This window comes from Protomyctophum parallelum (assembly GCF_964188405.1).
Source record: "Protomyctophum parallelum genome assembly, chromosome: 1".
Classification (NCBI taxonomy): domain Eukaryota; kingdom Metazoa; phylum Chordata; class Actinopteri; order Myctophiformes; family Myctophidae; genus Protomyctophum; species Protomyctophum parallelum.
The window spans coordinates 14134550-14158675 of record NC_139697.1 but is presented as its reverse complement, the minus strand read 5'-3'; the positions used below and the strand labels follow the sequence as shown (position 1 = coordinate 14158675).

The window sequence follows — 24126 nt, the reverse complement described above, 5'->3', positions numbered from 1 at the left end:
AAAATATTCTACCTCCACTGCCTGCCTGTCAACATGTTTATTTGCAGTCAACATCACAGTTCTCTCTCGCTCTCTCTACACCCTGGTACCTCTTCCTCATTTCGTGTCAGGAAGTGAGCGCTAGAAGCCGTCACCACACCACACTGTGCGTGTGCATATGTGCCAGCTAGGTCAGTATGCGTATATGTACACAGCCCAGGGTGCAAAACTTGCATCATTCGGAGGCTGCACTACTGTATAGATATCTATATACTGTAGGAGCACACACGGTAGAAATGACACCTCACGGGAACTCTTGTGTCGTCCACGTCTTCATCGGGTCAACGGTTCTGTCGTCGAGTTTGATGTTGTTATTATAGCGCTGGGATTGAGCTCCATGTAAGAGACCAGCTTATACAGGTACGGTATATGGTGCTCAGATATGTTTACTTAAACATGTATACATTACGGTGCTCAAATATTATGTTTACTTAAACATGTATACAGTACGGTGCTCAAATATTATGTTAGGTATACAGTATGGTGCTCAAATATTATTTTAGGTATACAGTACAGTGCTCAAATATTATGTTTACTCAATGATGTATCTGCAGTGTTGGTGATCTTGTAGATCTGTTATTTAAAGAAAAAAGAAAAATCATGAACATAATTATGTGCAAATTGTTGAATCGTGTTCTATTTTTAAAGCGAACATTTTTAACTTAAACATTTGCTTGTGGCGGGGTCCCTGGTACAAAAACTTTTGAGACGATGGTCCGTGGCCGAATATAAAAAAAATATTGGGAGTTCTTGTCATGAAAAACATTAATGTATCACCACTGATACAGGAACATACATACGTTTTTTTACAGAAAACTGTTGTATTTAGAATAGATTTTATTGGAATCGGCCTCATTAGGTCTCAACGTGATGAAAGCTGTCAGGGAGAAAGGAGAGGGCGATTCAGGAACAATGATTTTTGTTTGCTTGTGTCTCTGATGTGAGATAAGAGTAGTCACTTCTCTAACTGAGAGCAGCTGAAGTGGAAACTTGCGGTGTGATTACCATCAAGGTTTCCTTTTGACAGCGAGTGTCCTGGTAGAGATAAGAGACACTGACTGCCCCGCAAATATAGGAAGTTACAAAAACGGAACACTTCATAGCCTTGCGGGAAGAGAGAAGTGTCAAAACACACCCATGACTATAGAACCACACTCTGCTGGGTGGCTTCTGAGCCAAGATGCGTGTCAAAATACGTATCGGTACATGACTTGAGTGGTGAACTGTGTGTTTATGTGTGTGTGTGTGTGTGTGTGTTCAGGCCAGTAGATCCACAGGCCTCCACAGAGGATCGATGGGGAACGCGATGGGGAACGTGATCAATGGTTCGATTGGGAACGTGATCAGAGGTTCGATTTGGAACGCCAACAACAACAACACAGGCAATGACAATACACTAATAAAAGGTATTGGTCTTCTGAATTATTTTATTTACACTGGAGATCATAACTTTCTGTCATTTCTGAATTGTCGTCTCTGTCGGGTGGAAACCTCATTTGTGCAAAAACTGTTACTGTTCAGGATTCAAATTCAAAACTAGCAACTAACTAGTGTTAATGTACACCTGAGGTGATGACTCCGTTAGTGCACAGCCTGTGAAAGCACTGAAAGTTAAGGCAATGATGCTTTCATATATACAGCACCAACACCATTCGTTAGTTTTTTACGGGCTTCACAAAAACGTATCAGTGGTAGGGATACACCAATGTGTATCAGCTACATATCTGTATTGGACGATATTTGCCGTTATCAGTCAATATCGGCATCGGCAAATAAATCTGACATTAACCAATATTAATCTGTTGTTGTTGTTAATGCATACCTTTTGCGTTGGCTATGTTGGTGTGTTGTGTTAACTTTAGTCGACAAAGCTGTAGATTCTCAACATTTATATTTATTGTATTGAAGATGAATTTGTTTCCCTGGCACAAAAGGGGGAAATAAAACCTAAACATTATATCGTATCAGTATCGGCTATAGGCAAAATTGATATTTTAAACATCGGTATCACCCAATAATTTTCATATCGGTGCATTGCTAATTGGTGGAGGTATACGTCTGTGGCCTACTGGTAGGATGAAAAGGACACGCAGCCATGCACGCACACACACACACACACACACACACACAGACAGCTGAAACGAATTTGTAGTTTTCACGAGAGGAGGGAGGCTACAAATAGACTAGTAAGAGCAGGTCAGTCACTAAAAGCTTTTGCATGCGACAAATTAAATCAGTCGTCACGAATCCATTTGCCAAACTTGTCTGACGTCTTGTCTGTGCAACATATATATACCTGCATGCTGCTAACCTTGCTGCTTGTGGTCTGTCTGGGTGTCAGAAGTGGACGCGCTGATGGCGATCCAGGACTACCCGTGCTCCGACGTCAGCGAGCCCATCTTCAAGATGGGAGAGAAGCTCAGCATCATCTCACAGTGAGTTCCTCCTCCTGTCCTGACTGCACTGCACGCTGTCTGTCTTTCTGCACGCTCCATCCATGCACAATATAGACTATAGAGCAGTGATCCCCAAATGTTTTACCCTGTGACCCAAAACAGAAATTAGATAAAGGAAAGAAGATAATCGCACACTGTGGGCTCCGATTTTTTACTTAATGACATTATTACATTACATTCAAACAAATTGTGCTTTAAAGGGCTTATGAATAAATAACGTTATAGCAAAGTTAACCCAGAGCTTTGGTTTGCGCTTTGCAAATCATCATTTAAGATTTGATTTAACACAAATGGGAACTTCTACTTGAAATGAATATTGGAAGTATGTTGACGCTCTCGAGTGCGTGGGCGTCGTATAGAGAAGTTTGGTAGTTAACGTTGTGTTTGTGGTTGTGTTGTGGTGGAAAGTAACTAAGTGCATTTACTTAAGTACTGTACGTAATTACAATTGTGAGGTACTTGAGGTATCATTGAGTATTTCCAATTTCCAGTACTTTTACTTCTACTCCACTGTACATCTCAAACCCAAATATTTTACTCCTTTTACTCCACTGCATTTACTTAAAAACTTGAGTTGCTTTGTAGATTTTAAACATACATACATACTTCAGCCCTATATACATCTACAAGCTCACAATGCATCGCAATGTGACACATTGTAAGCTCGTAGATCAGCTATTAAAATAAATATAGACATTGGAAAACTTGTACTTTTACGTACATTTTTTTAAAGTACATTGCGTAGTGAATTCAGGACTTTCACTTGTAACGTAGTTCTATATTTCAGTATTGATACTTTTACTTAAGTAAAACAATTGAGTACTTATTTTTTCCCACCACTGCAGGGAGGCTCACTGGTGGAAGGTGCGCTCCAGTCGAACAGGAACGGAGAACTTCATCCCCCACAGTCATGTAGCTAAAGTCTATCACGGGTAAGAACTACAACCCCCACTGTCACGTAGCTAAATTATATCACGGGTAAGAACTACAACCTCCACAGTCACGTAGCTAGTCTATCACGGGTAAGAACTACAACCCCCACAGTCACGTAGCTAAAGTCTATCACGGGTAAGAACGACAACCCCCACAGTCACGTAGCTAAAGTCTATCACGGGTAAGAACAACAACCCCCACAGTCACGTAGCTAAATATATCACGGGTAAGAACTACAACCCCCACAGTCACGTAGCTAAAGTCTATCACGGGTAAGAACTACAACCCCCACAGTCACGTAGCTAAATTATATCACGGGTAAGAACTACAACCCCAACAGGCACGTAGCTAAAGTCTATCACGGGTAAGAACTACAACCCCCACAGTCACGTAGCTAAAGTCTATCACGGGTAAGAACTACAACCCCCACAGTCACGTAGCTAAAGTCTATCAAGGGTAAGAACGACAACCCCCACAGTCACGTATAGCTAAAGTCTATCACGGGTAAGAACGACAACCCCCACAGTCACGTAGCTAAAGTCTATCACGGGTAAGAACGACAACCCCCACAGTCACGTATAGCTAAAGTCTATCACGGGTAAGAACGACAACCCCCACAGTCACGTAGCTAAAGTCTATCACGGGTAAGAACGACAACCCCCACAGTCACGTAGCTAAAGTCTATCACGGGTAAGAACGACAACCCCCACAGTCACGTATAGCTAAAGTCTATCACGGGTAAGAACGACAACCCCCACAGTCACGTAGCTAAAGTCTATCACGGGTAAGAACGACAACCCCCACAGTCACGTATAGCTAAAGTCTATCACGGGTAAGAACTACATCCACCACAGCCATGCCCTGGCTGTGGGGTGGGCAGACCATCTGCCTCGACCCTGCTGGTCATACATAGATACTCTACCCTCTATTTTACCTTTCATTAGAGAGCTCATATAGAGCAAGCTTCTAATTTGCGTCAGTTGCTGCTAATATTAACTTCACTTGACTGTGTGCACTGGACGGATACATTTGGAATTGATTTTTTTGTGGGCTCTCTCTCTGCAACAGCAGCGAGAGCAGTAGGCTATTGATGTTTTAGAACTTCTGGGCACCAAACTACTACTTATATTATAACATATATTTTAACTTAGAAACTCTGTCCAAAAGTTGACATGTTCAGCTTACAGTGGAATCGTAGACAGGAGGGTGACCATGGTTCTGTGTGGTTGAGGGGGTGATCAGAGCATCAGACAGGAGGGTGACCATGGTTCTGTGAGGGGGTGATCAGAGCATCAGACAGGAGGGTGACCATGGTTCTGTGAGGGGGTGATCAGAGCATCAGACAGGAGGGTGACCATGGTTCTGTGAGGGGGTGATCAGAGCATCAGACAGGAGGGTGACCATGGTTCTGTGAGGGGGTGATCAGAGCATCAGACAGGAGGGTGACCATGGTTCTGTGAGGGGGTGATCAGAGCATCAGACAGGAGGGTGACCATGGTTCTGTGAGGGGGTGATCAGAGCATCAGACAGGAGGGTGACCATGGTTCTGTGAGGGGGTGATCAGAGCATCAGACAGGTGGGTGACCATGGTTTTGTGTGGTTGAGGGGGTGATCAGAGCATCAGACAGGTGGGTGACCATGGTTTTGTGTGGTTGAGGGGGTGATCAGAGCATCAGACAGGAGGGTGACCATGGTTTTATGTGGTTGAGGGGGTGATCAGACAGGAGGGTGACCATGGTTTTATGTGGTTGAGGGGGTGATCAGACAGGAGGGTGACCATGGTTTTATGTGGTTGAGGGGGTGATCAGACAGGAGGGTGACCATGGTTTTGTGTGGTTGAGGGGGTGATCAGACAGGAGGGTGACCATGGTTCTGTGTGGTAGAGGGGGTGATCAGAGCATCAGACAGGAGGGTGACCATGGTTCTGTGTGGTAGAGGGGCTGATCAGAGCATCAGACAGGAGGGTGACCATGGTTCTGTGTGGTTGAGGGGCTGATCAGAGCATCAGACAGGAGGGTGACCATGGTTCTGTGTGGTTTCAGGTGGCTGTTTGAGGGGGTGATCAGACAGAAGGCGGAGGAGCTGTTGTTGATGCCTGGAAACCGGGTGGGCTCCTTCTTGGTGCGAGAGAGCACCTCCGCGAGAGGTGGGTTTATGCCATTGTTACCGCTTTTAACCATTATTTTTTGTCTTTATCTTGTAGATCTGCTATTTGTTTATTCTATTTAAATATAGTATTCAAATATTTGCTTGGAACAAAATATTTTCAGATGGGAGTCCGCGGCTAAATACAGATAATTCTGGGGCTGTCCTTGACATGAAAAAGTTTGAGTATCACTGACAATTTCTTTCAGAAAACCGTCATTTTGTAGAATCTGGTCTCAGAATAAACAAATGAACGCTAAGCGTCCCTATAAACAAAATAACAAAAATAGGGCTGAAGTCTTTGTCTTAATGTTTCTCTGAAAAATCTCAACATAGATAAACATAGCATGGCAGTAATACTAACGTGCGTGTGTCGAGGTGTCAACGTAAACATACATTAGTGTAGATCAAGGCTGTACTTTAAACCATCTCAGATGTGCTGAGCCATCATCAGGCCTTATGCAGAGGCCAACACGTGGTTCATCTCCTGAGCCATCATCAGGCCTTAATTATGCAGAGGCCAACACGTGTTTTATCTCCATCAGGCCTTAATTATGCAGAGGCCAACACGTGTTTTAATTATCTCCAGGCGTGACTTATGAGTGTTACGGTTACTTGAGTAATCATTGGAACAGTGGGTCGATCTTTTAAATATATCATGATGAGTATTCTTCCGCGTGTTGTCGGCAGAATATAACACTTTGTACAATTAACGAAGGAAACCATTTACTGTAACACCTTGACATAATTTCCATCGGTGTGTGTGTGTGTGTGTGTGTGTGTGTGTGTGTCATAATTTACGGGACAAGATTAGGAACTGCTAGATTAGGAAGTGCTATTTTTCAAAGTGTCATATGAAGCACTGTACATGACATCATGCATTCACAGTAGAAATAATGTCTTCCAGTGTTCTGTGGTGCACCGGTGCTCAAACCTTTTTCATGTCAAGAACCCCCAGAATAATCTGTATTCGGCCGCGTATTCGGACCCACATCTGAAAATGTGTTCTTCCAGGGATCCCCCCAGAAGCAAAAGATCTGAGTTAAAAACATTCACCGTGAAAGAATAGACCGTATATTCAAAGACTTGCGCCACATTTTCAAAAATTACAGATCTACGAGCTTGTAGTGGGGCACCCGGTGACACACTATGAGCTTGTGGATATTTTTTAACAGCTAATGTATAAGATAATGGTTAAAAGGCTATAAGGTGACACAGATGCGTTCCAGGTCTTAATGGGTCCCATGTATGTCATGCATTAAGAGTGTCATAATGGGTCCTATGTCGTGCATTAAGAGTATTATAACGGGTCCTATGTCGTGCATTAAGAGTGTCATAATGGGTCATATGTCGTGCATTAAGAGTGTCATAATGGGTCCTATGTTGTGCATTAAGAGTATTATAACGGGTCCTATGTCGTGCATTAAGAGTGTCATAATGGGTCCTATGTCGTGCATTAAGAGTGTCATAATGGGTCCTATGTTGTGCATTAAGAGTGTTATAACGGGTCCTATGTCGTGCATTAAGAGTGTCATAATGGGTCCTATGTCGTGCATTAAGAGTGTCATAATGGGTCCTATGTTGTGCATTAAGAGTATTATAACGGGTCCTATGTCGTGCATTAAGAGTGTCATAATGGGTCCTATGTCGTGCATTAAGAGTATTATAACGGGTCCTATGTCGTGCATTAAGAGTGTCATAATGGGTCCTATGTCGTGCATTAAGAGTATTATAGCGGGTCCTATGTCGTGCATTAAGAGTATTATAACGGGTCCTATGTCGTGCATTAAGAGTGTTATAACGGGTCCTATGTCGTGCATTAAGAGTATTATAACGGGTCCTATGTCGTGCATTAAGAGTGTCATAATGGGTCCTATGTCGTGCATTAAGAGTATTATAACGGGTCATATGTCGTGCATTAAGAGTGTCATAATGGGTCCTATGTCGTGCATTAAGAGTGTCATAATGGGTCCTATGTCGTGCATTAAGAGTATTATAACGGGTCCTATGTCGTGCATTAAGAGTGTTATAATGTGTCCTATGCTGTGCGTTCCCAGGCGTGTATTCCCTGTCGGTGAAACACAGACAGATAAAGCACTATCGTATCTTCCGACTGGACAACAGCTGGTACTACATCTCTCCTCGACTCACCTTCCAGTGCCTGGAAGACATGATCAACCATTACTCTGGTGGGTGTCTATATGCACGCATGCATGCACGCACGCACGCACGCACGCACGGACGCACGCACACACCCGTACAGTCTTTATCTGCGTTCAACATTTAACAAGACACTCTTGGCTTGGGCATTCCTGTTTATCTGCTGGCCTCTCACAACTAATCTATGGACATCAGTCTGAGTTCACAGGCATGCAGCGTCGCAGCTTTAGTTTTTAGTGCAATAAAGTGTCTGTCGCATTAGAGCCCTCAGCGTGCAAGCTTTTATTAACTTAATTGTCCCTGCATTGCCACGGCTTCCAAATATAAAACACAAGCTGTTAGAGCATCCTAAAGACTGTTGGTACATTAACACCTTGGAAAGGGAGGCCTCTTCCAGACTGTGGTCCAATGCACAACCCACATCCAAAACTGTCACTTTCTACTACTACGTGCACGCACGCACACACCATCCGTCTTCTTATCTACAGCGTGAACCCACACTTATGGCTCCGAGAGGATATTTTTGGAACGCAACTGGAAACGAGATATAGCTTTGACTTGATTGTGAACACTGATGTGCACTTTGTGTCAGCGATAAGGATAGGCCAAGTAATTATTACTGTATCTGGTGTTTAGGACATTTTCCTTTCTCCATTGCTTTGTGGTTTGCAACTTGTTTGCATTTCTGAGTGAGTGGGCATGTGTTTGCTAACATCATGTTGTTTATTAGTACTGTGTGTGCAGGCTTCTTTCAAAAAGCAGTCAGTGGTGGAAAAAAGTACTCCTGTTTTTTTATTTTTCAATTAAGTAAAAGTATCAATACTGCAACATAGAAATACTCTGGATTAGGTCTGGAATTCAAATTGTACTTAAAGTGCCAAAAGTTAAATTTCAAGGTTTCAAATGTATAACTTTTAAAAATAGCAGATCTACAAGATTAGATCTCACAATGCGTTGTGATGTGACGCATTATGCACTTTATTTCAAATGGCCAAATGCATAAGGGTGAAGTGCTTAATGTCTGTTTTGTAATAATAATGAAAATCTATATATAGCAGTACAATATCTGCCTCGGAAATGTATTGGTGTAGAAGTAAAAGTACAGAAAATTGGAAATACTCCAGTGAAGTAAAAGTACCCTTTAGCTTCAGGGCAACATTTTTATTTTAATTAATTACTTAATTAATGAATATATATTTTTTCTGTTATTTTTCCACCTAAACATCATCATTGATGTTCATCGTTTAGTCTTGCACTGCCATTGATCATGATATTTGAATTAATTACCCCCCACAGAGGCAGAAATTCACACAACTATTGTGAAAGATATCCTCCAAATGTAAATTATTAATGTATTATTGTTTTTAATAATTATTATTCTACAAAGTCCTAGTAGTACAAAGCCGTGTAAGGTTGAAATCTATTTTTTGCAACTATAAATATATCCGGGTCTTGCAGGGTTAAAAGCGAGTTACTTTCCAGCAGTGGAAATCACTAATCCTTCCATGTATAAATAGAGTGAGTTCTTATCTGTGGCTTCAACCACATCTAGCAGACACTCACTCTCATCCAGAAGACTTTACAAAACGCAATGTCAGAGTAAATAAGCATGAATCCAGTATACAAATGTTAAATAGACACGCAAATCGTGTGCCAAGAAAACTATTAAGTAACCAGGATACCAGTAAACGTGTGAGCGCCATACTTCTGCATACTGGAACACGCTGTGGGCTTGTAGATACTGTAGACAATATGTTTCGGGTTGACATGATGCTCCAATGAAGACATGCTTGGCTTCTATGGAATCCAAATGACTGAATCAGTCACCCAGTGTTATTTTTGGTAGCAAATTTAGATGTTAGTTTTAGTCACAGTCTTTTGAAAAGTTTCCATTTAGTTTTTGTCACATTTTAGTCACCTGTAATGTTTTAGTGTCAGTCTGGTTTTAGTCGACTAAATGCAATAAGATTTTAGTAGACTAAATCTACAGTTGATTTAGTTGACTAAAATGTGTTTTGGCGGACCATGATGCTGTCGTAATTTTACACTTGCTGAAAATAGCCGACGCGTTGTGAGCTTGTAAATCGGCTATTGTCCACATGCCACCAAGTGTACAATGACTTCTAGTGGATCTCTTGTCCACTAGTCCCTTCCTAACATTTTAGTCTAGTTTTTATTTGTTGACGCAATTGTCAATATATTTAGTCTTCGTTTTTGTCACCATAGCTTAGTTTCCGTTTAGTTTTCGTCAGTGAAAAAGGGTAGTCGACGAATATTTTTCGTCATAGTATTACTCGACGAAATCAACACTGCAGTCACTGCGACTGATCGCAACTTGAATCCATGGGAGTGCAAGTCATGAAACATGTCTTTGACTCATGTACGTAGGTTTGCTATAACTAGTTGGTTCCACCTCACCGGCACACATAGATGGAATGATATTCTCACGCAGGAACGCAGCTGTAAATGAGAGATAGGATTTTGATATTTAAGTAATAATATTACACGAGCAATATTACACATCTGTATGCACTCTCTGCACTGCCTATGGAAGTCGCCTGTCGGGTCGTTCCTGCAGCAATTAATGACAGTAAAACACAATCTTGAGTGTAATGTTAGATACTGAGATTATACAGATTTAACAGTAATATATTCTATGAAAGAATCATATTGAAAATGTCCCCGTGACACGGGGAAATGCCCCGTGAAAACGGCTAGCCTAGCCATCCAACCGGCTCTGCTCTGGGAGAGATTTTGTTGTTGTTTTGATTAGGCGTTCCATCATGCTCGTTAAGCACGGCTAATGGCCATTTCAAACAATCAGATTGCTTCCTCGAAAAACGACCTGTTGTATAATCTTTACTTTCTCCCCCTGTGGTGGAGGGAGTATGCAGCCAGCTACATCCTGTTGTTGACTGGTAGCGCGTGTGTGCGTGCGTGTGTGTACTGTGTAGTGTGTGTGTGTGTGTGTAGCACAGCATCTAACTTCCCCTCTCTTCTTCCTTGTGGCATCAGACGCAGCAGATGGCCTGTGCTGTGTGCTCACCTCTCCCTGTCTGTCAGGAACCTTCCCTACACTCCAGTCCACCATGCACACCCCGCCTGTCACCATGCGCCACCGCAACTTTGACTGGAGGAATGTAGACAGGTAAAAAAAAAAAACTATTATTTCAACAGTAAGAAGATGATCGGGAAGCAGGATCGATGCTGTTCAATTCTGATAACTCCATTTTCTTTTAAATCTGCTGTCAAAATCACATGGTGAAGAACTCATTATAGTGTTGATTTTGCATGCCTCATTATAGTGTTGATTTTGCATGCCCAAATATGGAGTCTATATGCAGATGTCAGAACATTATTGTTATGTCAGAACAGGCCAGCTCCATATATGGAGATCTAGGGGTGACCAGGTATGATCAATTGGTTAATTTGGGCCCTGTCCAGAGCCCGGGCAGAGGCTTTAGTGCTGGTTCTGGTGTGTCCCACTGACTCAAGGCCGGGCACTGCACTCCCTGTGGTGGTGTGGAACGCATGTGTCAAATTTGAAGTCGGTGAGGTGAGCGGTTCTCGAGTTACGTGGATTACAGACGTACATGATTGCAAAGTCATAGTAATAATCATAATAATGTGATCTATTCTCCGCCCACGGCAGCAGGCAGCTGATTGGCTCAGAGGGTCCCGACGGCACAGAGTCGTCCGACAACATGGTCAGCTACGGCGTGAGGAACAGCATGGCCTCCTACATGTCCCTCTCCACCAATCAGGAGGACGCTGATGACGCTGCTGCCAGGAACTCCAGTAGGAAGAAAAAGAGCCGCTCCGTCTACGCTCTGCCCGACAGTCAGGACTACCATGACCAATTTGACTAGTCCATTCATCTTCAACCGCTTATCCGTAGTCGGGTCTCGGCGCCAGAGAGCTCCAGACTTCCCTCTCCAGAGCAACATCAGTAACTTCCTCCTGGGGGATCCCGAGGGGTTCCCCGGGGTCTCCTCCCAGTGAGACGTGCATTGAGGACCACCCTAGGGAGAGGCTCGAGAGGCATCCGATAACCAGATGCCCGAACCACCTATAAGCTGGCTCCTTTCCAGGCGTAGAACATCCGAGGAAATTACTTATTTATTTTCTATCAATTACACAGCCCATGAAGCCGTGAATTCATAGAGTTTTTATTTAATTGTATTTATTTATTCGAATTCCTAAGACAATAATTGATGACCGGAGTCTCCTCTAACTGAGTCTCCTATTGACCGATGACCCGGTCATCAGATTATTGGCTCAGGAATGCGACAAAAACAACAACATCTCCATGAATTCAAGGCTTCAAGGGGAGTGTAATAGATAGAAAATAAGATTTTTTGGGGTATTTCTTTAAGAGAGAGAGAGAGCTTGGACGATCAGAGGAACTGAACGCTCCCCCTCCCCCCCAATGATCACAAAGACTGGATGATCAGAGGAACTGAACGCTCCCCCTCCCCCCAATGATCACAAAGACTGGATGATCAGAGGAACTGGCGACAGTGGGCATCCTTGACCCCCCCCCCACACACACACCACCACCACCGATGGCATTGGACGATACTGATCAAACATTGATGTTAAGCGACGTGAACCCTGGTGTAAGAACTGCGACATAAAGAGCCTAAGCTGGAAGTACAGGAAGTAACCGCCCACGTAAGTTATGTTGAAGATCTGTGCCAGATCTGGTTACACTCGCTAGGGCGTGAAAACTGCGTTGTGATTGGTTTTAAAAGACCATTTGAAATGAGAAACGAGGTTAGCCTTGGCCCATATCGTCGGTTTTGAATGAGGATTCCAGCCGACAGAGACGATATATGTTACATTTACAGACATTGTATGCCGGCGTTGCACAGCGGAAATAGCAGATCTACAAGCTCACAATGTGCATCACGTGCTGTTTGTGAGCTAGGGTTGGGTGACGATACGAATACATCGTCAATCGCGAATATACGAATCCAATCGCAGAATATTTTTATTAGGCGATTTTTCGGGACGATTTAGCCCAATTAACCTGTAAAGTGTGAGCAGCATGTGAATCAATTTGGGCCAGCAAGCGGCCGGGTGGAAATCCCCTCCTCCCGTTATAATGGTATGCTCCCACAGTCCGACTCCCCGCACTCAGCAGCATCGGGGAACGGCACTAACGGCAGCCGTAAGAGCCGAGGGAGGCTGTAGCCTACATGTTTAAGCTCCGGAGTCCAGACCCATGCAGTTTAATAATATACAGTCACAACAGAATGCACACTGCTGTCTCGTGTCTCATCACAATCCCAATGCGCCACCCGTGAAGTCGGGGGGAAAAAATAAAAAACAGGCTGGTAGTGTTAGTATAGATGAAGTTAGTTCAGTGTGTTGAAACAGTAGCTACACGCTAAGCTAAGCTAACGATCCCCGAGCCTATACTGTATAGGCTCGGGCAACGTTAGCTTAGCGCTTAGCTTAGAGTTAGCGCCCCTCTGAGCCTGTGCGGGGAGGCAAGACTTCTCCACTGTATAGGCTCGGGGATCGTCAACGTGAACGAACCCCGACACCAGCGCTGCAAAAATGGACAGATCTACAAGCTCTCAACGCGTAGCAAACGGCACTGCAAAAACAGGCAGGACGCGATGCCTTGAGAGCCTGTGGATCAGCCCGGCCGCAGGAGCTTGTGGGCTCCGCTCCGAGCCTCCGACGGACCGGTGCGGGGAGGCAAGGGAGCAAGACGTTACCCTGGCTGCGCAGCAGAAACAGACTGATCTACAAGCTCTCAACGCCTAGCGAACGGAGATGCAAAAACAGGCAGGACCCGGCACCTTAAGAGCTTGTAGATCTGAGCTGTTCTCACTTTACTTTTATGACACGAATACATCGTCAATCGCCGATTCTTGGTCAGACGATGGGCGGTTGAAATAAATTGGCATATCGCCCAACCTTATTGTGAGCTGTATAGATAGGTTGATTTCACGGTGGGTGAAACATTCCAAACAACCACCAGTGCCCCGGCCGTCGTACAAGGTTTACCTGCTGATATGAGCACTTTGAACTGTTTAAACGTGATTAAACGTTAGCCGATAACCCATTAAGGCATGAGACCAGATTCTATAAATGTCCTCTAAATCAGTGTTCTGAAAAACCTATGTTTCTATATCAGTGGTGCTCAAACAATGTAATGTCAATGAGCCCCAAAATGATATGTATTCTGTGAAAAAATACAAAAATGAAAAAATGAAAAAAAAAATAGCAGATCTACAAGCATGTAGCGCAGCACTTTGTGCCATGCTATGAGCCTGTATATCTGCTAATTTTCAACAGCTAAAATAATGGTTAAAGTGTTTAAAAGCTAAGGAGACACAGATGCGTTCCAGGTATTGATGGGTTTTAAGCATGAGCTGAAGGGAAAGAGTTGTGATAAGAATTCTGGACTACAGATCCGGAACCGAAGGAAACGGGATTCCAGTTCCATCACATTTGCAGTTACAATACAGATGGTTCTTGAACTTTTGAATTTCGAGGACCATCACGACTGAGAGTGTGTACCGTATACAAATGGAACTAAATGGGTCCATTTGGTTCCATTTGTACACAGACTACACACCCTCACAGTTATAGTTACTGTTACAGTTTCCATTAAGGGACCCTAAAGGAGTGTGTACAAATGGAACCAAATGAGTCCATTATTTGTACACACTTTCAGACTTACAATCCCGTAAGGGTCCAATAAGGGACCCTAAAAGATTGTACTGTACAAATGTCCATACTGTCCATCATTTGGTTCCATTTGTACACACCCTCAGAGTTACAGTCCCGTAAGGGTCCATGAAAGCGATGAGCATTCTAATCTGGACACACCACTTTTGGCCTAAAACAACCAAACAGCTTTGGCATCATGACATCAGTCTATACTATAGAGATTTGAATGCTTTCTTTGTTTGTGTGTGTTCATGGTCGATGTATACTGTAGCTCGCACAAACTATTTTCCACTGTTGATTTACTGCAATGGTACCTGATTAATAAATGTCAAATGGTCACGCTGTGAACATGAAGAGAATCCAAGCGTGTGTGTGTGTGTGTGTACACTAGATGTGAGTAGATGATGTGGAAACGTTCTAGAAAGAGGCCAACGTCATCTCTTGAGTTTGCTCAAGGGATGATCATCATTCATTTTTTTGTCATGTTGACAACTCAGTTGCCAAGAGATTCTGTGGATCCGTGCTTTAAATCTACCATCATGCACAGACTCCACGTCGTCCAGCATTTTGGGAACCTTTCACAATCCTTCACGCGATCCAGGGATAAACATTTTGTCCGTGGCAAGAATTTGGAAGAACTAGATGTTCCTTTTTCAAATTCCCGTTATTGCAAACAAACATCCGGACGAGCGCCTCGATGGCTCTGCGGCTGATCTCATGACAGCACGACCGCATCATGCTGTTATTGTCTCCATCACTCAGCATGGTCGCCAAATGAGATTAGCAGTCAACAATAACACTATAGCTAATATCTCGCGCTGCGGGCAGATAAAAAAATATGTAAACGAAAAAAGGGAAAAAATAAAATAAAAAAATTAATGCACAAAGAATTAAAACAAAATGGTGTAAAATCTAAATATTTAGGGCGGATGCAGAATATGCACATCGACAGGCTGGGTGCTGGGCTAAAGAGACTTCAGTAGATGATGGATGGAGCCAGCCCGCACACCATATAGGTGCAAAATACTTTCTTTATTGAAATTTCGTTTCGTTTCGAAACACAAGTAGCATGTGCTTAAATTCACATTTAGAATTTTTTTCAGATGTCAAACATTTCTGAGATGATGGAATGGTGATGGATGATGATGGTCATGGAAGGGGAACATTCTGAAAGCTTCATGGGCAAAAATAATCAACTTCAAAATAAAAATAAAAAACGGTCAAAATGATCTCTCAGACATGCTAGTGTTAAAACTTAGTGCGGAACCCTCCCAAACCAAAAAAGTGTCACTGACATGTTAAGTTTTTCAATTCCAATTAAGAAATAACTTTTTTGTTAACTTTTTATCATCAGTCATCACCGAGGCAAAATCTATTTGGAATCCTGAAAAGTAACATTTTTATATACTAAAAATAAAAAACTCACTATACTGTATTGTGCAGTAGGCACACATTAGCTCCTCCTGAGATTCTTATCACTTTCTTTTTATAGCACGTGAAATATGCTGTTTAGGAACGATTTGACATGCAGTCTCCCATTAAGATCCACACGTGCACAACAACATCCAGCTAAACATGTTTACCGCTGTGTGAAACGGTTATTGAATTTGTTTGTACAATACGTGCATTTCAACCCGCTGAAAAAATGGTTTATAAGGAAGGGTCACTGTGTGTACTGTAAGCTTGGAAGTGGAAACATGCAAAGCAGAAGTTGTAGTTATCTGTAGTTCTGTGGCCAGGCAGGGAGGACAGCTGAGTCACACAGCATGAGAAACATGTCTAAGAATGTAAGCAGAGGAACACTTAAGTCACTGTTGGTCCAACTCCACACAGTATCAGGCTCCACCTTGTTCCCCAGAACAGTCCATGGTTCTCCAAGATGAGGAACAGTTTAATTTCACTATTATTTTCACCGGATAGAAGTTAGCCCAATGAGAGAGAACGTATTAGCATAACTGAAACAAACACGAGTAACCAGGTGTTCACAGGAGATAGTGTTTTTTTTATATACATATAAAAAGGCGACTCACATGGAATGGCCTTTATTTAATCAAAAGGCAACTGCGTTTAAATAAAGGCCATTCCTCTTTTTACCTTTGAGTGTCCACATCGTTTTGTTCTATATATAAGAATAACTATTCAGATCGTGGGTTTAAACTCGCTCCAGTGAATTCTGGACGAAAATCTTGTTTTTTTTGGTCAACACAAGAGAATATAGGTCAGTATTTCCATTCCCCTGGAAATACTCCATACTACTAGTAAAACCTACCTAAAGAAGAATGGGGCCCCTAATGTCCAAGTGCTCTATCCCAGCCTATATGAAAAAATACGAAATTGCCTGTACTGTACAAGCTGTGTGTACTGTAGTCTTACAAGCTCCGAGGTCGGGTGCCACGCAGCCAGTCAGCAACAACCTGGCCACGGCGCAAGTCATTAACGTTTGGTTTATCAGCCATCTGACTGCGTGCGGTAAGGTTTGCTCTCGGCAGTCAACAGACAAGCTCAGCGCTTTCTCACTGACTGGCAATTAAAAAAGGACAAGGGATCAAATAGCGGTGCTGCTGTACATCTGCTTCTAATGTCTCGTAAAAATTATATATCTGCAAGAAGCAACAACACAAAGCCAAGCCATACAGAGGCGTGCAAGTTGAGTTGAGCAACAGTGTGGTGGTGTTGATGAACAGCGAGAAGTTAAGAGTGTGTGCGCGCACGTGTGTGTGTGTGTGTGTGTGTGTGTGTGTGTGTGTGTGTGTGACTGTGTGTGTGTGTGTGTGTGTGTGTGTGTAGTAGAAAAAAAAAACAGATATGAGATATATGACATATGTTTCCAATTAGGAAAAAATGATTCAGGTCGGGGTTAAGCGATTAAACATTAAGACGTTCGGTTTAGTGTTAGTGCACCGAAATACCCAAAAAATGCTGACCTACAAGCTCACCCCACGTTGTTGATGTCCTCATATCACATCGTGCGTGCGCGTGCGTGCCTGCACCATGCTGGGAGTGCTGTCCAGTCAGCACATCATCAGACATGCAGCCTGTGCTGTGCTGTGTTGTGCTGTGCTGTGCTGTGCCGTGCTGTGCTGTGCGCTGCGCTCACTGCATCTCACCATGTGGAGTCATTCACTCTGCTATAAGGGCAAAGGTGGACACCCATACGAGCATGCAAAGATCTGATGTGTATAGCATTGGTTTAGGGGTCCGGGGGACTTGAGGGAGTTCCAGGGGGTCCCTATAGCTAAATTATAGATAGTTAGAAACCAAATAGACCCTTATGGGTCTGTAACTCAGAGTGTACAAATGCAACCAAATGGACCCTAGCGGGTCAATTTGGTTCCATTAGTACACTCAGAGTTAAATTAACAGTGATTTTACATAAATTGGGGTCCCAGGGACAGAAATGCCATTCAATCTGGGTCTGTATAGCCTAATGCATGTCAAACTGGGGGTCCTTGAAATGAACACTTCCAGTGCGCCGGAATTTTTCAAAATATAGGCGCTCGAGTGCCCAGCAGATGAGGCAGATTTTACTATGAAAAGCCATTCCATTACCCACCACCCCAAAACCAGGAGGCATAATCTTCCGTTACTGCCTCGCACTGTCACATCTGATGTCTCTCTAGAAGAGTTAATATCCCAAATGAGATGCTAGAGTAAGTCAGAAATGAAGACAGAACATTGCCGTTTTGATCGAAACCATGGAGAGCGCCATAAAAATAAGACAGTTTAGTCGGGCCGTAAACAAGGAAGTTTACGTCTGAAAGGACATTTCATCTCAAAGTTTTTCATGTCAAGGACCCCCAAATCAACATACAAGGGACACAGACATAATAACTGGGTGGGGCATGCATTTCCAACTTGCATCGTTCCCAAGTAGGCCAGTGCCTGTTGGGCACTGCTCTAGTTGTTACAATGAAGCATAAATGAAACATTAGGAGTTAATCGCAGATAAAAATCCCATGAACTTTCAGGTGCAGTCAGATCAGATGAAGTGTCTCGCTTGCTGCCACGGCCAGTGAGAGTTCACCTCGCAATCATCGGAGTGAAGTTTCAAGTGTTGGGAAACACGCCGTGGTATGAATCACATCAAGGAACACTTGATATACTTCAGCATGCATATCACTACAAACTCTTCCCTGAAATGGCACCCAGGCCTTTTTACCGTAACACGAATGCAGATATGAAAGGGAATACGTCCGGCGCCCGGCCAAACATCACACATTTATGTGCGAATGCATGGGAGGAAACAATGGACATCGGCGTGGGGCATGCCGTCGTAGGAGGAACAGAGGAAACCTCCCCGGGTCGACGTGAGTTTCTGATAACACAAGAAAAGGTTGGAGATATGTTTGGGGCTGCTGGGTCACGACCCCCCCCCCCCCCCCCCCCCGGCCCCTCTCTCTCCATCTGAGCTTTGTTTGATGTCATGCGGTCGTTACGCAGAAACCAAAGGAAAGCAGTCAGCCATTAATGCACAAAGGAGTGAGCAGCACGCCTGTAGGTCCCAACGAAAACAAGCAGGAAAACAAGGGGGGTTAAGGTCTACTATGCTTCTCCTCTCCAACTGAGAGGGAGATCCTTGCGTGTCCATGGATTAAATCTAAATAGGATTGCATGACCTAGTCCTACTGTATGTCCTAATGGTGTGATTTGTGAAACGAACAATTAAACAACACAATAAAAATGAATATGTTTTAGTAATATTGTTCAATAGTTTGACTGCTTAAAAATATCACGTCGCAGACACCTTGACAGCTTTAGATGATCTGTTTTCGTGGGGGAAAAAAGGAAAAACTACATATAAAAATATACCAAAATAGCAGACGTAGAAGTTCGCAACGTGCCGCAAAGTAGTCCACTTGCCAGAATGTGAACCCGGACATGTTGAGTACACCAATGTTTTATGTTATAAATGTTTAGTATGGGCAGTGATGTAAATAGGTTTGCAATGTAATGAGTCCCAGGATGCAGGGATGGTCTTTTAAATGAGTCCCAGGGACATTTGATGAGTCCCATTTTTTACAAATTGCAGCATTTAACTCCCATTTCATTTTATATGGTTATAATGTGGTAATATATTCATGTAGAAAACAGAAGAAGAAATTATTATTATAACTAAATCTAGCAAAATTAACTAGAATAAAAAATAGTACAGTAGTGCATCCCGTGGATGCAGAGGTTGTTGTTTTATTGCGTCCCTAAACTATAAACTGCGTTTTGGGATGCAAAATGCACCCTATTTTAATCTCTGGTATGGGTCCTCAGCATGTAGAAACTGCCGGATGCCAACTTGCATATGTTGAGCAATTTTCATAATTGTCATAATTTCAGCCGTACTCAACATGTCCGGGTTCACAATGGGGCTCTATGGGCTGGCAAGTAGACTAAAGTGACACGCTGTGAGATTGTGTATCTGCTATTAATGAGAACCAGTCTGTTCTAATTCACTGTTCTAAATCCTACGAGTTTTCTGAAAAACCTCTGTTGCTATAATAAAACAGCTAAAATCTGCTTTCCCGGTTTCACTGGGAAAGCAGCCTTTTGGTGTTTTAAACATTATGTTATAATTTAGCTATTGAAAAATAACAGATCTACAAGCTCATAGCGCGCCACAGAGTGGCGCGCTACGAGCTTGTAGGTCTGCTATTTTTGAAAAATCGTGAAAATATTTATTTCAGAAAACTGGAGGATTTAGAAGATTTTTTATTTTATTTCGAGGTCAGGCCTAAATGGGTTAAGCCTTGCATGCTGTGCATGTGATGCAGAAACATTGTGTTTAGGTTTGTTACAACAGTCCAGTGAAGTCTCACACTTCCTACTGTAGGTGCAGGCCGTTATTTTCCACACATTGACCACTTCCCCAAAGCAGACTCACAATGGAAACTGTCCTCTTCTGCTTCTGTAACGGCTGACTTATTCAAACCTGACCTGAACACAGAGGTGACAATCTGACGACCTCAGTTAGCAGCAATTAATGGCCATTTGCACACAAAAGAGAGTACCAACACTGCATGGTTAAGGCTAAACCTGTGCAAATGTCCAAAAGAGTAAAACACTTTCTCATAACACATGCACAAACTAGAACTGCACTCTGTCGAGTGCATATGCTTGTTGCACACTAGTAGGCCATAAATGGCCAACTAGTGCGCAAGCAGAGCGCGCAAGTCCTTTCGACCGCTGTAAATTGTCAAATCTCAGTATCTCTGTGAAGGAACGTTTGAAATGATTAATGTTTAGATGTAACTATACACACCACGTACTCTGGTCCCAGCAGATCAGGCACAATTTGCTATTTAATTTTTTACTGAGTATGAATATAGTATACGTATGACTAGCTCTAAATGATGACGTAAGAAATATATATAGTATATATATAGTATATAGGCATATACTATATACGTATACATATATAATCTAGTCTATACTCTATAAAGTGTGTAGTTGTAAGTTGATTAGCGGTATACTGTGGTTACTTTGCGCCAAAAACCGTGACATTACGTCATTATTAAGAGCTAGTCATACACATACACACCACGTACTCTGGTCCCAGCAGATCAGGCACAATTTGCTATTTTATTTTTTACTGATTATGTATATAGTATATGTATGACTAGCTCTAAATGATGACGTAAGAAATATATATAGTATATAGGCATATACTATATATGTATACATATATACTCTATACTGTATAAAGTGTGTAGTTGTAAGTTGATTAGCGGTATACTGTGGTTACTTTGCGCCAAAAACCGTGACAGCTGTTCCGCCATTTGAGGCTTACGCAGAAAAACATCAAATCTGTGCCTGTGTTGCTGGACCAATGATGACGAAATGACCATATTTCTTACGTCATCATTTAGAGCTAGTCATACACATACACACCACGTACTCTGGTCCCAGCAGATCAGGCACAATTTGCTATTTTATTTTTTACTGATTATGTATATAGTATACGTATGACTAGCTCTAAATGATGACGTAAGAAATATGGTCATTTCGTCATCATTGGTCCAGCAACACAGGCACAGATTTGATGTTTTTCTGCGTAAGCCTCGAATGGCGGAACAGCTGTCACGACGAAGGAGACCGGGTGAAAATATTACTTGCGCGCTCTGCTTGCGCAAGTAAATAGCCCCATTGCACTCATCCCTATAATGCCAAAGCTCCACCTACTGTGTTGTGTTGCATTCGGGCGGCATTAAGAAAAATCACACCCGCAGAGCTGCAAACCTGCACACATTTTGTGTACCAACCACGCAATTCTAGGTGTCTATACGCCTAGAATTGCGTGGTTGGTACACAAAATGTGTGCAGGTTGGCAGCTCTGCACCCGTGTGAACTGAGTGGTGCAACTCCCCTCTCTCTCTCTCTCTCTCTCTCTCTGTACAACAGCGCCCCTACTGGTACTAATAGTCATACTCGTGCTCATTAACACATACATAGGCGGACGACACATAGGCGGACACGGACATTGCTGTTCCTTGGAGTGGTTGCACCACTCAAAAACTAACCGTGGCGAATGCAATGCAGCGCGCCGGTGGAGCACCCTTCATTGATTAAAAAGGCTCATGCATGCAAGCATTAATCAAAAAAGGCAGTCAATATCTACAACAGTGTCACAAAAAACCCATAGCACCTTCTGATCGTTGTGCTGCATGTAGGCCTACATCAAAACAGGATACACTGTACAATAGTCTTAATCAATCAGAGCACATGCAGGTCTGTGCCAGACCAGGATAGAGATAGAGTTGTCAGCCAGGTTCCTGGAACCAGACACATCACAGCCACATGGCTCAGAACGGCAGAGGAAGGCCTCAGGCTGCTCCTGTGCATTATGAAAAGTGTTACATACTTATTTGCGAGTGCTGACGACTTAATTTGTTATTTTTGTGCAATTTGCATCAGCACCCCATCATAATCTGAATGCCTGTGAGTTGAGCGTGCCAATTCCCTGGTTTAGTTCTTGCTAAAACCAGATTTAACAGATCAGAAGGGGGGGAAACGATTTACGTGGCCTATACCTTTGTACTTGACACTCTCTCACACACACACACACACACACACACACACACACACACACACACACACACACACACACACACACACACACACACACACACACACACACACACACACACACACACACACACACACACACACACACACACACACACACACACACACACACACACACACACACACACACACACACACACACACACACACACACACACACACACACACACACACACACACACACACACAATCTTTCTGGTCATGCCCAAAGACTTTTGCCGTTCTTGTTGCCATCTACAATATATAGCAAAAATCTGCCTCAGTCCTCAGTTACAATTTAGGCATTTAGCAAAAGCTCTTAATCCAGAGAGATTTACAGTAAGCAAGAACAACACATGGCAATACATCAAATACATATAAATAGTAATCAAGGATCATAAATGAGCTAGTATGTCAAACAGTACAATGTATGTACAATGAATATGTCTTAATTTTAGCCTTTGTATACGCCGGCAAGGTCGTCAAGGCTAGGGCAAGTATGTGCTAACGTGGAGTCTGAAGAGGTGAGTTTTCAGACTACGGCGGACGATTGGGAGTGAGTCTGCAGTTCTGATTGCAATGGGAAGTGCATGCTACACCATTCCCCCCAGATTGTATTGGTTTATTTATTAGTTTAATTTACATTTTTCGAACCGTCTTTGTTGTTCTGTTTTTTTTATGTGAGTGTGTGGACCACAATGGAAACAAGCTTCCGCTTTTTTTGTGTTCATCCACGTTGGCGTTTTTATTGTTGCATTTTAGTGCCAATAAAATGTTCTATTCTATTCTCTTCTCTGATATTGCAGCATCCATTGTGATATCACCCCCCACGTAAGACATAAAAATAACCCTGGGGTTGTATTGTGGTGGAATTGGGGATTGGACACATTGTGATGTTCTCCCCCACACTGGCCTGGCACATCCACTGTGGTGCAACGTCCACCTATCATGTGGTCTCCATCACTCCCCACTTATGGGAAGGGAAGTGACTCATCCAATCATCACCCAGACATCATGGTGGCTTGCTGTGTCTTGCAACGTTCATTTTACTGTAGCAAAACATAGTATTTTGTGTGTACCTTTTTTTTACGCAATGAACAAAATGTGCCAATGCGAGCGGGAAATGGACATGTGTTTTTAGCCGCCAGGTCAATAGTTGAATTTGCATCAGCACAATGACAGTTATGTTGACATTATGTGTTTTTTAGCATTTGCATTTTGAAGAATGAAATTAGTGGCATGTTTCAGCCTTGTGGTTAGACAGTCTGCCCTGAAACTGGGAGGTTGGGGGACGGGGGTTCAATTCCCTGGCTGAGTCGTACCAAATTGAGAACACTACTTGTAACTGAATTGTCATGTCCAGGGGGTGTACTTGTACATAACTGAATTGTCATGTCCAGGGGGTGTACTTGTACATAACTGAATTGTCATGTCCAGGGGGTGTACTTGTACATACAGTAACTGAATTGTCATGTCCAGGGGGTGTACTTGTACATAACTGAATTGTCAAGTCCAGGGAGTGTATACAGCTGGCTCAAACAGGAGAGAGGCTCCTGATCTCTGGACCACATGGCTTGGCAACTTCTACTACTACTTACTTGATTGTGTTAATGGCGTGGGGTACTTAGACATATTTAATGCATTTAAAACA

The 24126-nt window shown here is 42.9% G+C and overlaps 1 protein-coding gene across 3 annotated transcripts; it reads left to right on the top strand.

Annotated features, from left to right (window-relative positions):
- The first annotated feature begins 269 nt into the window (after positions 1 to 269).
- Positions 270 to 11826, top strand: sla1a (Src like adaptor 1a). Of its 3 annotated transcripts, none has more exons than XM_083783883.1 (8): positions 270 to 399; positions 1301 to 1445; positions 2384 to 2474; positions 3341 to 3427; positions 5471 to 5574; positions 7631 to 7762; positions 10749 to 10881; positions 11386 to 11826. In XM_083783883.1, the coding sequence occupies exons 2-8, from the start codon at positions 1334 to 1336 to the stop codon at positions 11600 to 11602; spliced, it is 876 nt and encodes a 291-aa protein (XP_083640009.1). In that variant the 5' UTR covers positions 270 to 399; positions 1301 to 1333; the 3' UTR covers positions 11603 to 11826. The 3 variants fall into 3 exon arrangements, with proteins under 3 accessions (XP_083640009.1, XP_083640010.1, XP_083640008.1); XM_083783884.1 differs by having other exon boundaries at positions 2381 to 2474; positions 11389 to 11826; XM_083783882.1 differs by having other exon boundaries at positions 2381 to 2474.
- Positions 11827 to 24126: the final 12300 nt, after the last annotated feature.